Source organism: Cetorhinus maximus, chromosome 6 (genome assembly GCF_964194155.1).
Source record: "Cetorhinus maximus chromosome 6, sCetMax3.hap1.1, whole genome shotgun sequence".
Classification (NCBI taxonomy): Eukaryota; Metazoa; Chordata; class Chondrichthyes; order Lamniformes; family Cetorhinidae; genus Cetorhinus; species Cetorhinus maximus.
In genome coordinates this window covers 85,091,893-85,107,334 of record NC_135884.1, presented here as the reverse complement: position 1 = coordinate 85,107,334, position 15,442 = coordinate 85,091,893, and the positions used below count along the sequence as shown (strand labels likewise).

General features: G+C 43.8%; 1 protein-coding gene across 3 annotated transcripts in view; it reads left to right on the top strand.

Moving 5' to 3' along the window:
• vac14 (vac14 homolog (S. cerevisiae)) overlaps positions 1–15,442 on the top strand; it is a 353,410-nt gene that overhangs the window by 48,086 nt on the left and 289,882 nt on the right. For all 3 annotated transcript variants that reach the window (XM_078543974.1, XM_078543973.1, XM_078543975.1), the window contains exons 9-10: positions 369–503; positions 1,278–1,427. In XM_078543974.1, coding sequence (XP_078400100.1) covers positions 369–503; positions 1,278–1,427 — 285 coding nt within the window. The remainder of the gene's footprint in view (positions 1–368; positions 504–1,277; positions 1,428–15,442) is intronic.

Genomic DNA, 15,442 nt, shown 5'->3' with positions numbered 1-15,442 from the left:
CCAAGTGTTGAACTCAAACAGTGTATATATAATAACTGGGAACATGCTTTGGTTTTCTAATCCGCTAATAGCCAAACTCGAATCACCAGTTAATTGCTCTTATTCTAAGTGTGGGCCAGGTACAGGGAATTTTACTCTAATCATTCTATACCTGACTCGAAAGTGCTTAACATTGATGCTATCCCTGAAATGTACATTTCATCCCTCAGCACTGACATTCACCCAGATCAGGAAAGGACACGCTCCCAATCTCAAACTGTGCAAACTGCTCTTTCTAAGTCCTGCCCCATCAGTTTTTGGTCATTGAATCAGAGTGCTGTATGAGTGGTGGTCATGCTGACTTTCCCATTGTTTCTTGCTTCTTATAGATGATTTGATTCAGCTGACTGCAATGACGTGGATGAGGGAGTTCATCCAGTTAGCTGGCCGTGTGATGCTGCCCTATTCTTCAGGAATCCTGACAGCTGTCCTGCCCTGCCTCTCCTATGATGACAGGAAGAAGGGTATCCTTTTCACCTGCCAAGCATTGAGTGCACAAGTTACCCACTGCAAACCTCTGGTTCTACACTTAGTATGAAGGGACAGTCTGCAGTTTTTAATATGATGCCTCTTTTGGGACTTCCTGAGCAATGATTTTTTATTTTTTACTCTTTGGTTACTGTATTTTTGACCTGATCTGCAATCAAGGTATTTTTCAGACAAAACTTAAACCTGCAGTCATTTTACCCTTAGGTAATTCTCATTGCAAGCACCCCAGTTTTCTTTTATCTCCACACTCATTCTGGCTTATAAGTAGTTCCTTCTGTCTCATTTACAATCACGTGTAGTCACCTTTCCCTCCTATCCCCTGCTGACAAGCCTAGAATCATGAGCCTTTTGCTCCATTCACTCACTCTGTCCACCTGCCTCCCAATTCAGAAAGTTGACAGCACTGTGTGCACATTTGATCATGTTGTGGCATGTGGTGTTGGGAATGAAGCAAAGGTGGTGTCAGGCACAGGCTGGCACTGTCACTGGCTGGTGCTGTTCTGGAGGTTGGCCATATCCTGAGTGGAGGAGAGGGAAGTCACAAGGAACTCTCTTTTGGGTCTCAGAGAATCAGCGGCATGACTATTGCCAAAATTCCTGCCAGCACCATCTTGGCCAGAAGGTTAGTTGGAAATGGCCCCATGCTGTCTCAAAGATTGTAGTTGCTCTCTGTTATATTATTTGCTGTAGATTCTTGTCCTGTTTTGTTTACACTTCTTGGTGTGCTGGCTCCTTAATTCAAAGCCCAGGTATTAAGGAGGTAGCAAATGTGTGTAACCAGACTCTAATGAAGCTGATCATGCCTGAAGATGATGGTGACAATATCCGACAGATAACACTACAGCAGCTAGATGGCACTGCCGACGAGTCCTTCTCGAGCCGCAAGAACTCCTCTGACCGTAAGTGATTGCTGTGTGTTAAATGAAAACTGGTTTATGTTGGAGTTCAGCTGGACTTGAGTCTGGACTGCAACAATTCCAACACTTGCCCCTCCCAATTAATAAGCGGGTTTACGTGTGCTTACTCTAGGTCTGTGGCAAACATCTACCCTCTGAGCCTAGACAATGAATGCCAGATGGCCAAGCTGCCATGAGGTGTGTCAGAGCAGCATGAAAGACTGACACAGTGGGGAGGGAGGGGGGGGGGGGGTGCGCATTTCTTGTTGGTCCCTGGCTCACTGATAGCACTGTAGCCCTGGACTCAAAGTTGTGCATTCAAATATCACTCCAGGGCTTGAACATGAAATTTGTACTGTTAGCCCTAATTGTATTGTGTGCCTTGCTTTTAAAATCTCCATTTATCTGTGGAATTCTTTATTTGCACCCCCTTTATGCCTTATACAGAATTATACTCATGTGCTCTATCACATAAAAGAAGACTCCACAGTGCTGATTTGTTGTCCTTGCTAACTTACTGTCCATTTAACTTGGACTAAATACCATCTCATTTTGCTGAGCTTGACCTTGTGCTGGGTTATTTCCTGTAATTTGTGTCCTCACTTCTGTTTTGTTCTTGGCCCTTACTGCCTACATTGATCAGCATCATCTTTGATGCCTATTTCCCTCTTTGCATGAGATATTGAACTGTAACCTGTTGTCTCCCTGTTCTAGAGATTTAGGTGCGTTATTCCCTTGGTCCGTTGGAAGAGCAGCGAGCCCTGTGTCCTGGTCAACACTCTTGTCTTAACCATCGCCAGTAGAAATAACGTTAACTGGTCATTCTCAGTTCTTTCTGTCCTTGCTCTGTGTTTGAATAGACTGCCACATTTGCCTGTATAAGTGACTGCACTTCATAGTATTTCATCATGAGCCAAATACTGGCAATGAGGGGCTTCCATTGTATGGCAAGACTGGAAAATTGGGGTGGTTGTTCATAGAGCAGAAAAGGTTATATGGAGATTTGATATCCTCTTCAAAATTGAGGAGTTTTTTTTAAATAGCGAGGCTATGGAAAAACTGTTTTTACTGGTAGGAGGAACAATAACCAGGGGACACAGATTGGCAAACGAAACTGAGAAGAGATGAGCAGAAATTTTACACAGCGGGTTGTGCTCGGCAGATGATGGCAGGAATCTTCCAGAGAAACAGGGTTTGAGGAGCCTTAGACTTGATGCAGACTGTTGGTCAACCTGGAGTCTTGCTTTGACGTTTGCAGGCTTGAGTTTAAACAGCAGACTGAGTTGAGGGCCTGGAAATGTAAGGCTAAAATTTTCTAAAGGCCAGAAGCTGAGGTCATGTGATGCCCATTAATGAGTCAGTTGCAGGGTAATGAGTGGTTTCTGTGCCTCTGGTCAAAATCCATGTTTTACCTGAAGGGATAAATGGTTTTTTATCCATTTGCAGGCCTAATGAGTTTTGATGGTTTCCTCTTTACTGTAGGACCAGGGTGGAGAGATGGATTATCTGCTGGTCCCTGGTTTTATTGATTGTAATGTGTCCTCACAATGAAAGGTGTGAGATTCCACAAGGATCAGGGTTGAGCTTTTGTTCTGTAACTGCTGTTGAAAATTTCCAGAAACTGTAGCCGACTTGTGAATCATGTGACCTGGAGCAGCCATCTTTTGGTTCAGCAAAGTCCACTTTTTAAATAAGCAAAAATATCAGGTTTGATTTAACAGTTTGATCTCTTTCACGTCCCCAGGACATGACACTGCACTTAGCTCAACCTTCAAATACCTGGCAGGTGCAGGGAAATTTCCATCTCCTTGAGCTGTTTATTTCTGTAGGCACAAAGGAGCTTGTTTTAATATAGCATTAGCAAGACTGCTAGAGGGCAGATACCACCATCAGACGGGGGAGGAGTGAAGAATAAATGTAGTGTAAGGGGAAAGATACCTAAAATAGTAAACACGTCCATATAAAGTGCACTTTAGGGCAGATGGTGGAAAGGTTGTTCAGAGGGAGAACTGTGCTTTAAGGAAGGTCTTAAAGATGGAGTGGGAAGGGAGAGTTTTAAAGAAGAAATTCCTGCATATGGGGCCCAGGCAGCTGAAGGCATGGACACTTGGGGTGGAGCGTAGGGGAGAAATGCAGAAGAGTGCAGCTGAGTGGAGTGTTTTCCAGTGTTGAGGGGTTGTGGTGCTGGAGGAGGATAGCGAATGGGGAAGATTTAGATACTGGGCAGTTTCAACACAAGCATTTTAAAGTGGTGCTTTCAATTCAGAGATAACATCACAGTCATCAAATACAGAAAAATATAAAGACCGATGATAGCTAGGGATTGGATGAGCTCTCTCAAATCTCTGGGATCACTTTGCAGGGACACATCTGGAAAATCTAGGGACCGGCTTTGGATTTTCAGTATCTGCAAATTGAAGAGCATTTTCAATATTCACCAGAAATAACGGGGTGTATCAAACAAGTAAGGTGGTCGTGCTTTCAGCTAGAGTCTGCAATTCCTTCTCCCTCTCCTTTAAGGCTAATCTTAAAAATTACCTCTTTGACCAAGATTTGCACGACCTTCCTAATAGCTTTTTGTTGGTTCCATATCCATTTATTTCTTATGACACTTCCATGAAGTGCCTAGAAATGCCTTTCTATGTTTTAGATGCAATTTAATTACCAGTCGTTGAATTTGATCTGGGTTGCAGTGGATTGGAAGGTTACAGGTAAATTAGAAACAGCAGTAGTCAAGTCTTGCATCCAGTAGGTGGCACTGTAGGCTCACCAGTAAACCTTGAAACAGCTACTTGGTTGGGTTATCGGCAGTTTGTTTGATACATCCAACAAATTGTGGAAACTGATATAGATTTATTAAATACATATGGAATCATAACAGTACAGAAGGAGGCATTCAGCCCATCATGTCTATGCTGTCTCTTTGCAAGAGTGACTCAGCTAGTCCCACTCCCCCACCTTTTCCCCACAACTGATTTTTCATTCTTCTGATGTGCGGCTCCCAGATTGATTGTGAATTCAATGCACATTACTGCTTAAAAAGTGTTATTGGTTTTGCTAGCTTTTGTTACCCAGTGATGACTGTGTGTGTGTTTGCTATTTGCAGAATAATTGAGACCACTTAAGGATGCAAGGGAGGTCAAAAGGGAGGATGAGTTTAAAAAGTTAAGGTGTTAAATGATGACTTCCCTAGAGCAGGCATGAGTAGCAAGTCACCCGCCTGGTAGATCTGTGACAGAACAAGCTGGCCTGAAGGGCTCAGAACCAGTGGCACTGAGTGATGTATTAATGGGGTGCATCAATGCAAGTTTTTCTCTCGCATGCATGCGCAGTCCCTTCACGCCCTCTTTCTGACATGCTCGATCCTTTGAACATAAGAACAGGAGGCCATTCAGCCCTTTGAGCCTGTACTGCCATTCAATGAGACCTAACTCCATCCCCAGCTTTGCCCCATATCCCTGAACACTTATGTTTAGCAAAAGTCCATCAAGCTCATATTTGAAATTGGAAATTGCCATTTGTAGAAAAGATGTCCAAACTTCTGCCGCTGTGTGGAGAATGTTTCCTAACTTCTCCCCTGAAAGGCCTCGATCTGCCCCCAGTCTGCGATTTCCCAACCACAGAAATAGTTTCTCTCTATCTACTCTCCCTGTTCACCTTAACATATTTAGAACCTTAATCAAATCTCTCTCAAGGGATTACAATCCCAGTTTGTCTAAACTCTCCTTGGGGTCCAGGTATCATTCTGAAAAACCTACACTGCACTCCCTCCACGGCCAGTATATCCTTCCTAAGGTGTGATGCCCAGAGCAGCTCACAGTAACTGCAGGTGTGGACTAACCAGGGCTTTGTGTAGCTGAGCCTTGACTTCTGCTGCCTTGTATTCTAGTCCTCTCAACCTGAACGCCAGCATTCCATTAGCCTTTCTGTTTATTTCCCTTCGTCGTCCAGGACATTTTAATGCACGGATTCTTGCTCATTTTCTTTCTTGCATGCATGGTCTCTCCCTCTTTCTTTCTCTCTTGCATTTAAGAAGCTCATTGGGTGGAGGGGTGAACTATGTGAGAATTGGGAGTTGATAGCTGGGGCCTGGGCTGACATCCAGTCCAGATTGATGGTTTAGACTCCACTTTCTTTCAGCTAGAATGATATGAGACAAAAGTCTGGGGCAATATCTTGCTAGTGGAGAATGGCCAATAAAGACAAAGTTACAATCTCACTTGGAGGTTGTGAAGTTGGCTCGTGTGAGAAAGGGAAGTGTCATATCAGTGCAGCAGAGGGCGCCCCTAGCCAGGTCTGCTCATGGACCAGTGAAGAGGGAGTTACTGTCTGCTTGATGCTGACGCTCGGTGACAGGGTTCCATTTGCAGCATTGATCTCCCTAACTATGAGAAGGAGAACTATTAATCAGCCCCTGATTGAATGTTGAGCTGTCCATGTGTTAAAGGTACTTGCTCTTGAGCTTGTATCTCATCCCTCAGGCTGACTTTTCATTTCTGGAGCCTGGGCGAGGATCTCGTCCACAGGAAATGTGTACAATGTATAAAATGTAAACATTACAAATAGTGTGGAACAGTGAAGCCAGCAGCTGCTATTTTGAGCAGCTGGTATAACACTTAGCTAAGCAGACTAAAACGTTACTGCTTTGATGCCTGACCCATGCTGAGTTTAGCCAGTCTGAGGAGGGGGCATTTGTGTGTTGCAATTGCCCCGAGTTGGTTTAGGGATGGGTGGTGTGGAGTGCGGAGGGGAGAAAGCAAACCAAATTCCTTATCCAAGTCAGTTTATATTGAGCCTTGCTGCAAAGTCCGTTCACAGGCTTTGAGCAAAATGTGGCTCGGGTGATGATGACTCTTCAGAGTCAAATAGACCTCTCACATATACTGTCTTCGCTCACGCATGAAGGATAATTTGGCGGGGGGGGTCGTCTTCCCCCCCCCCCAAACAAATGAGAGCTGTTAACTTCAATAGAAAAACATGCAAACGATGTAAGGAGGGCACCACAGAATGGGTTCTTTCTTTAGAGAAGAGAAACCTGTCAGGTGACCTATTAGTGGTCTTTATAATTGCAAATGGGTTTGAAAGGGTAGACATAAAGAGGAGGTTCAAAATCTCTAATATTTCAAATCTCGGCCATTTTGTTGATCTGCAGATCCAGTAAACACTGATCAAATCCAGGGTTTTCATGGAATCACAGAATTGATTGCAGTGCAGAAAGGCCATTCAGCCCATCACATCTGCACTGGCTCTCCGAATGAGCATTTCACCTAGTGCCATTCTCCTGTCTTCTCCCTGTAACCATGAACATTATTTCCTTTCAAATAATCATCTAATTCCCTCTTGAATGCCTTGATTGAACCTGCCTCCACCACACTCTCAGTCAGTGCATTCCAGACCCTAATCATTCGCTGTATGAAAATGTTTTTTCTCCTATCGTTTTTGCTTCTTTTCCCAAAATTACCTTAGAACTGTGCCCTCTGGTTCTCGATCCTTTCGCCAATGGGAACAGTTTCCCGCTACCTACTCTGTTGTCCAGCCCCTCATTGTTGTGGATACTTCTATCAAATCTCCCCTCAGCCTTCTTTTCTCCAAGAAATAGAGCCCCAACTTCTCTCATCTATGTTTATTGCTGAAATTTCTCTTCCCTGGAATCATTTTCATAAACCTCTTCAATGCACTCTCCAATGCTTCCACATCCTTCCTAAAATGCGGTGCTCAGAACTATGTGCAGTACTCCAGCTGAGGTCTAACTAGTGTCTTATACAAACCTCCTTGCTCAACATAACCTCCTTGCTCTTGTACTCTGTGCCCCATTAATAAATCCAAGGAGACTGTATGCTTTATTAACCACACTCTCAACCTGTCCTGCCACCTTTAAGGACTTATGCACATATACACCCAGGTCTCTCTGCTCCCCCTTTAGAGTTGTACCTTTTATTTTATATTGTCTCTCCGTGTTCTTCCTACTAAAATGTATCACCTCATAGTTCTCTGCATTGAACTTCATCTGCCATCTATCCACCCATTCCACCAATTTCTCTATGTCCTTTTCAAGTCTTACACTATCCTCCTCACAGTTCACAATGCTTCCAAGTTTTGTATCATCCACAAATTAAAACCATAAGATGGCAAGATGTAGGAGCAGAAGTAGGCCACTCAGCCCATTGAGTCTGCCCTGCCATTCAATGAGATTATGGCTGACCTGATAATCCTCAACTCCACTTTCCTGCCTTTTCCCCATAACCCTTGATTCCCTTACTGATTAAAAATCTGTCTATCTCAGGCTTTAATATACTTAATGACCCAGCCTCTACAGCCCTTTGCAGTAAAGAATTTTACAGATTCACTACCCTCTAAGAGAAGAAATTCCTCCTCATCTCCTTCTTAAATGGGTGACCCCTTACTCTGAGATTATGCCTTCTGGTCCTAGACTCTCTCACAAGGGGAAACAACTTCTCACCATCTACCCTGTCAAGCCCCCTAAGAATCTTATATGTTTCAATAAGGTCACCTCTCATTCTTCTAAACTCCAATGAGTACAGGCCCAACCTATGCAACCTCTCCTCATAAGAAAATCCCTCCATCCCCAAGATCAACCTAGTGAACTTTCTCTGGACTGCCTCCAAAACCTATATATCTGTCCTTAGATAAGGGGACCAAAACTGTTCACAGTATTCTTAGTGTGGTCTAACTAGTGCCTTGTATAGTTTTAGCAAGACTTCCCTATTTTTATACTCCATTCCCCTTGAAATAAAGGCCAACATTCCATTGCCTTTCCTATTACCGACTTTTATGCTAGCTTTTTGGGATTCATGCACGAGGACTCCCAAATCCCTCTGTGCTGTAGCTTTCTGCAGTGTTTCTCCATTTAAGCAATATTCGGCTCCTCTATTCTTTCTGCCAAAGTGGATAACCTCACATTTCCCCACATTATATTCCATCTGCCAAGTTTTTGCCCACTCACTTAACCTGTCTATATCCCTCTGCAGACTCTTTGTGTCATCCTTACCACTTGCCTTCCCACCTATTTTTGTGTCATCCGCAAACTTGGAGATAGTACGTTCACTCCCTTCATCCAAGCCATTAATATATATTGTAAATAATATGGCCCCAGCACTGATCCCTGTGGCACTCCACTAGTTATAGGTTGCCATCCTGAAAATGCTCCCCTATCCCGACTTTCTGTCTTCTATTATTTAGCCAATCCTCTATCCGTGCCAATATACTACCCCCAGCACCATGGACTGTTATCTTATTAAGTAGCCTGATGTGCAGTACCTCACCGAATGCCTTTTGGAAATCCAAATATATTACATCCACTGGTCCCCCTTTATCTATCTTGCTTGTTATCTCCTCAAAGAATTCTAATAAATTTGTCAAGCATGATTCATGAAGCCATGCTGACTCTGCTTGATTATATTATGCATTTTTAAATGCTCTCCTATTACATCCTTTATAATAGACTCTAACATTTTCCCAATGATAGTGTCAAGCTAACTGACCTATAGTTACCTGTTTTTTTTTGTCCCCCTCTCTTTTTGAATAAGGGTGTTACACTGGCAGCTTTCCAATCTTCTGGGACTTTTCCAGAGTCTAAGGATTCTTGGAAGATTATTACCAGTGCATCCATTATTTGTGTAGCTACTTCCTTTAATATCCTAGGATGTAACCCACTAGGTCCATCGGCCTTTAGCCCCATTAGTTTCCCTAGTACTTTTTCTCAAGTGATAGTTATTGTATGTATTTCCTCCCCCCACTTTTGCCCCTTGATTATTTGGCATTTTTGAAACGCTATTAGTGTCTCCTACCTTGAAGACTGAAGCAAAGTATTTATTCAACTCCTCTGCCATTTCCTGGTTCCCCATTATTAGTTCCCCAGCCTCATTCTCTAAGGGGCCGATGTTCACTTTGGCCCCTCTCTTTTTATATATTTAAAGAAGCTCCTACTGTCTGTTTTTGGATTACTTGCTAGTTTACCCTCAAAGGTTATTTTCTCCCTCTTTATTTTTTTATGGTCATCTTTTGTTGGTTTTTAAAACTTTCCCAAGCCTTTAGCACTTACCGCCAATCATGCCACATTGTATATATGTTCCTTCAGTTTGATACTATCCTTCACTTCATTGGTTAACCATGGTCGGTTTATCCCCTTCCTAGAATCCTTCTTCCTCACTGGATATATCTTTGTGAGTCATGAACTATTTTCTTAAACGTCTGCCATTGTTCATCAACCGTATTTTCTGCTAAACTGCTTTCCCAGTCCACTCCCGCCAATCTGCCCTCATTCCTTTGTAATTACCCTTATTTAAGTTTAGCACAGTTGTTTCTGACCCAAGTTTCTCGCTCTCTAACTGAATACTAAATTCTACCTTGTTATGGTCACTGTTTCCTAAGGGCTCTTTTAACTCTGAGATCATTTATTAAATCTATCTCATTACACATCACCAGATCCAAAATAGCCTGATCCCTGGTTGAATCCATAACTGGAGGAAACTCCCGAATACACTCTATGAATTCTTGCTCGTGGCTACCTCTGCCAATTTGATTTCCCCAATCCACGTGAAGATTAAAGTCACCCATGTTTAATGTACTGCCTTTTTTTACATGCCCTCATTATCTCCTGATTTATTCTCTGTCTTACAGTATAGCTACTGTTAGGGGGCCTATAGAGTACTCCTACCTCTGTCGTCTTCCCCTTGTTATTTCTTACCTCCACCCATATGAATTCTACATTTTCCGATCCGAAATCATTTCTTGCTATCGTATTTATTTCATCTCGTGCTAACAAAGCTACCCCACCATCCTTTCCTTCCTGCCTGTCCTTTTGAAAAGTCACGTACCCCTGAATATTTAGCTCCCAACTTTGATCTCCTTGTAACCACGTCTCTAATGGCTATAAAATCATACCCATTAACCTCTATTTGTTCCGATAATGCATTTATTTTGTTCCAAATACTATGTGCATTTAAGTAAAGAGCTATTAATTTTGCCTTTTTACCATTTTTTCCCCCTTTGACCCTATTTACTGATTTTTAAAAAATGTTTGTACACTCTGTCCCTTCCTGTCACACTCTGGGTATAAATACCTCAATAGCTGCCCTGCGATGCTGTCATATTTTTGCTTTGGTAGCCTATGTATCCTCTGTCCAGAATCCTCCACCCCCCTATTTAGTTCAAAGCCCTTTCTATAGCCTGAGTTATTCGATTTACCAGGGCACTGGTCCCAGCACAGTTCAAGTGAAGCCTATTCCATTGGAACAGCTCCCTTCTACCCCAGTACTGGTGCCAGTGCCGCATGAACTGAAACCCATTCCTCCTACACCAAACTTTGAGCCATGAATTTAACTCCTTGACTTTATTTACCCTATGCCAATTTGCCCGTGGCTCAGGTAGCAATCCCAAGATTATTACCTTGGAGGTTCTGCCTTTTAATTTAGCTCCTAACTGTTCAAATTCTTTCACCAGAACCTTCTTTCTAGTCCTATCAATGTAATTGGTACCAACGTGTATGATGACAACTAGATCCCTCCCCTCCCACTCCAAGTTCCTCTCCAGCTCTGAGGAGATGTCCTTAACCCTGGCACCGGGCAGGCAACACAGCCTTCGGGACTCATGCTCACGGCTGCAGAGGACACACTCTATCCTTCTAATTATACTGTCCCCTACCACTACTAAGTTCCTATTTCCTTCCCCCACTTGAATGGCTCCTTGTACCACGGTGCTGTGGTCAGTTCGCTCGTCCTCCCTGCAGTGCCTGCTCTCGTCCAAACAGCTTGCAAGAACCTCATAACTGGACAGTTGCAGGGACGCTACCCCCTGGGTCCCCATACCTGCTTTGCCTGCAGTCACACCCTCCTGTCCCTGATCACAGACCAAATTTGAATTACCTAATTTGTGGTGTGGTGTGGTGACAGCCTCCTGGAGCAAAGTGTCCAGGTAACTTTCCCCCTCCCTGATGTGGCGCAATGTCTGCAGCTCAGACTCCAGCTCCTTAACTTGGATCCGAAGTTCATCGAGCTGTAAACACTTACTACAGATATATTTGCTCTGGATCACCTTGGTGTCCAGCAGCGCCCACATGCTGCAGCAGCAACACATCACCCATCCTGCCATCGCTATCGCATTTTATTTAATTACTTATTAATGACTCTAGTATCCCTGCTCCATACACTTGACGAATCCCCCAGTCTTTACACTTTGTAATTTTTTACACACCAGTATCGATCCCATACTTAACAAGCTGCTTTTAAGAAAAAGAGAAACAAAGAGAAAAAAAGACTAGAGATCTAAACACAAATTAAAGACCTTATTTGTACTTTAACAACTAGAAATACTCACCAATCCTATTCACCAATCAGCTGCTCTCCATGGTCTTTAATGGTATCTCACTTTCTCACTGTTAATGGCCCCGCTGCTCCTCTCATGCTCTCACTGTTAAAGGCTCCGCTGCTCCTCTCGCTTTCTCACTGTTAATAGCCCCGCTGCTCCTCTCACTCTCTCAATGTTAATGGCCCCGCTGCTCCTCTCACCCACTCATTGTTAAAGGCCCACTGCTCCTCTCGTGCTCTCATTGTTAAAGGCCCACTGCTCCGCTCACTCTCTCACTGTTAATGGCTCCACTGCTCCCCTCGCTCTTTCACTGTTAATGGTCCTGCTGCTTCTCTCGCTGTCAATGGCCCCGCTGCTTCTCGCATGCTCTCACTGTCAATGGCTCAGCTGCTTCTTGCACACTCTCACTGTTAAGGGCCATGCTGCTTCTCGCACTTTCTCACTAAGGCCATGCTGTTCCTCTCGAACTCTCTTTCTGTTAAAGGCCCTGCTGCTTCTCTTGCACTCTCTCAGTACTAAAGGCCACACTGCTCCTCTCGCACTCTCTCACTGTTAATGGCCCCACTGCTCCTCTCACTCTCACTGTTAATGGCCCCGCTGCTCCTCTTGCACTCTCTCACTGTTAATGGCCCCGCTGTTTCTCTCACACTTTCTTGCTGTTAAAGGCCCTGCTGCTCCTCTTGCACTCTCTCACTGTTAATCACAGAATCACAGTGCAGAAGAGAACCTTCAGCCCATCGAGTCTCCACCAACACGTGAGAAACACCTGACCTACCTACCTAATCCCATTTACCAGCACTTGGCCCATAGCCTTGAATGTTATGATGTGCCAAGTGCTCATCCATGTACTTTTCAAAGGATGTGAGGCAACCCGCCTCCACCACCCTTCCAGGCAGCGCATTCCAGACTGTCACCACCCTCTGGGTAAAAAAGTTTTTCCTCACATCCCCCCTAAACCTCCTGCCCCTCACCTTGAACTTATGTCCCCTCGTGACTGACCCTTGAACTAAGGGGAACAGCTGCTCCCTGTCCACCCTGTCTGTGCCCCTCATAATCTTGTACACCTCGATCAGGTCACCCCTCAGTCTTCTCTGCTCCAATGAAAACAACCCAAGTCTATCCAACCTCTCTTCATAACTTAAATGTTTCATCCCAGGCAACATCCTGGTGAATCTCCTCTGCACCCCCTCCAGTGCAATCACATCCTTAATGGTCCTGCTGCTCCTCTCACTCTTTCACTGTTAATGGCCCTGCTGCTTCTCTCGCACTCTCTTGCTGTTAATGGCCCTGCTGCTCTTCTTGATCTCTTGCTGTTAATAGCCCTGCTGCTTCTCACACTGATGAAATGGAAAGTTGCTCATAAATCAATGTCCTTTTGAAATTGTTCCCTGTACATCAAGGCCTAGGTCATTAATATATATGAGGAAAAGCAAGGCCCCCAATACCAACCTCTGAGGAACTCGACTACAAACCTTCCTCCATCCCGAGAAATATCCATTAAACGTTACTCTGTTTCCTGTCACTCAGTCAGTTTCTGTATTCTGTATCCATGTTGCTACTGTTCCTTTTAATCCATGAGCCATAACTTTTCTCACAAGTCTTTTGTGCGGCACTGTATTGAATGCCTTTTGGAAGTAACGTTTTGGGTGACGGTGTCTTTGAGACAGTTGCCTTTCAGGCCAGCCTTGCCACAGGTGTTCTTCACACTAACTGCACTGACGTAATATTTACAGTGAGACTGTTCTGACTGTCAGAAGCTTGTGCTGTCTACGGCCATTGACTCCTGTTGGAGCCTAGGCTAATCTTGATTGTTTCATAAGGAATGGTTTGTATTAGAGGAATAACTGAGACAGGGCTCCGTGGGATGAATTGGAATCTCAAACTGCATGAACAGCTCATGCACGCTGACACTCCACTGCAGTACTGAGGCAGTGCAGTACTGAGGCAGTCTTTAAGATGAGAAGTTAAAATGAGGCCCTGTCTCCCCCTTAGGTGGATGTAAAAGATCCCATTGCATTATTTTGAAGAAGAGCCCAGGAGTTCTGCCCAATGTCTTGGTTCCTGGTATTTTTAATGTTTCCTGATATATAGTAATGATTTAGATCTTGGCGTGCAGGGGACAATTTCAAAGTTTGCAGATGATACAAAACTTGGAAGCATTGTAAACTGTGAGGAAGACAGTGTAAAACTTCAAAAGTTGGTGGAGTGGGCAGATAGATGGCAGGTGAAGTTCAATGCAGAGAAGTGTGAGGTGATTCATTTTGCAGGAAGAATATGGAGAGACAATACAAAATAAGGGGTACAATTCTTAAGGGGGTGCAGGATCAGAGGAACCTGGGTGTATATGTGCATAGATCATTGAAGGTGGCAGGTCAGGTGGAGAGAGCAGTTAATAAAGCATATAGTATCCTGGGCTTTATTAATAGGGGCATAGAGTACAAGAGCAAGGCGGCTACGCTGAGCTTAATATAAGACACTAGTTAGACCTTAGCTGGAGTATTGTGTACAGTCCTAGGTGCTACACTATAGGAAGGATGTGAATGCATTAGAGAGTGCAGAAGAGGTTTACAAGAATGGTTCCAGGGATGAGAAACTTCAGTCACGAGGACAGTTTGGAGAGGTTGGGACTGTTCTCCTTGGAGAGGCGAAGCTGGGGAAATTTGATTGTGGTGTTCAAACTCATGAGGGGGCTGGATAGAGTAGATAAGGAGAAACTGTTCCTGCTCGTAAAAGGATCGAGAATGAGAGGGCACAGATTTAAAGTAATTTGCAAAAGAAGCAAATGTGATACGAGACAAAACTTTTTTGAGTCTGGAATGCACTGCCTGGAAGTGTGGTGGAGGCAGCTTCAATCGAGGCATTCAAGAGAGCATTAGATGATTATTTGTTTCTATTCAAATAATGTGCAAGGGTACGGGGAAAAGGCAGGAGAATGGCACTAAGCCGTAATGCTCAGTTGGAGAGTTGGTGCAGACGTGATGGGCCAAATGGCTGCCTCCTGTGCTGTAACAATTCTGTGATTCGATATTTATCCCTCGACTAACATCATGAAATCAGATAATTTGATCATTATCATATTGCTGTTTGTGGCAGTTTACTCCACACAAATTGGCTGCCGTCTTTTCTATATTGTAACAGTGAATACACTTCAAGAAGTACTTCATTTGCAGTAAATCATTTTGGGATATCCTGAGGTCATGAAAGGTGCTTTCATGAAGAACAAACGCAAGTTTGTTCTTTTGACTGTAGTCCAGTGTTATATAGTATTGCACCTGATTAGATTGGAGTACATGTGGTTAAGGTTGGGGAGGGGAGGAGGAGTGGTGAGATTCAGTGTAATGTGTGTCACAAGGTTTCTGAAGCCAGCTCCTGAACATGCAAACAGGTGGGATTCCCCTCTTGGTTTTGGCACATCCATTTTATATGCCCTCTGGTTCAGTGTTGAGCTTGCAGCCGGAGTGTCTGCCAGTTTCTTTGATGCATTAGAGATGCCCTCGGGAAGTGTCTTTTTTTAAAAAAATTCTTTGTGGTGAAAAGTTTGAATGTATTTCAAAACGCGTGTTCTCTGAAGGATTATAATAACTATGTTGTGCGATGTCCCTGTATCAAGAGGATCCTGTGAAATTCCCTGGATGCTTTGAAGAATTCTATCCTGATTTCAGAAAAGATTGATCAATTTCATCGAGTTTCCC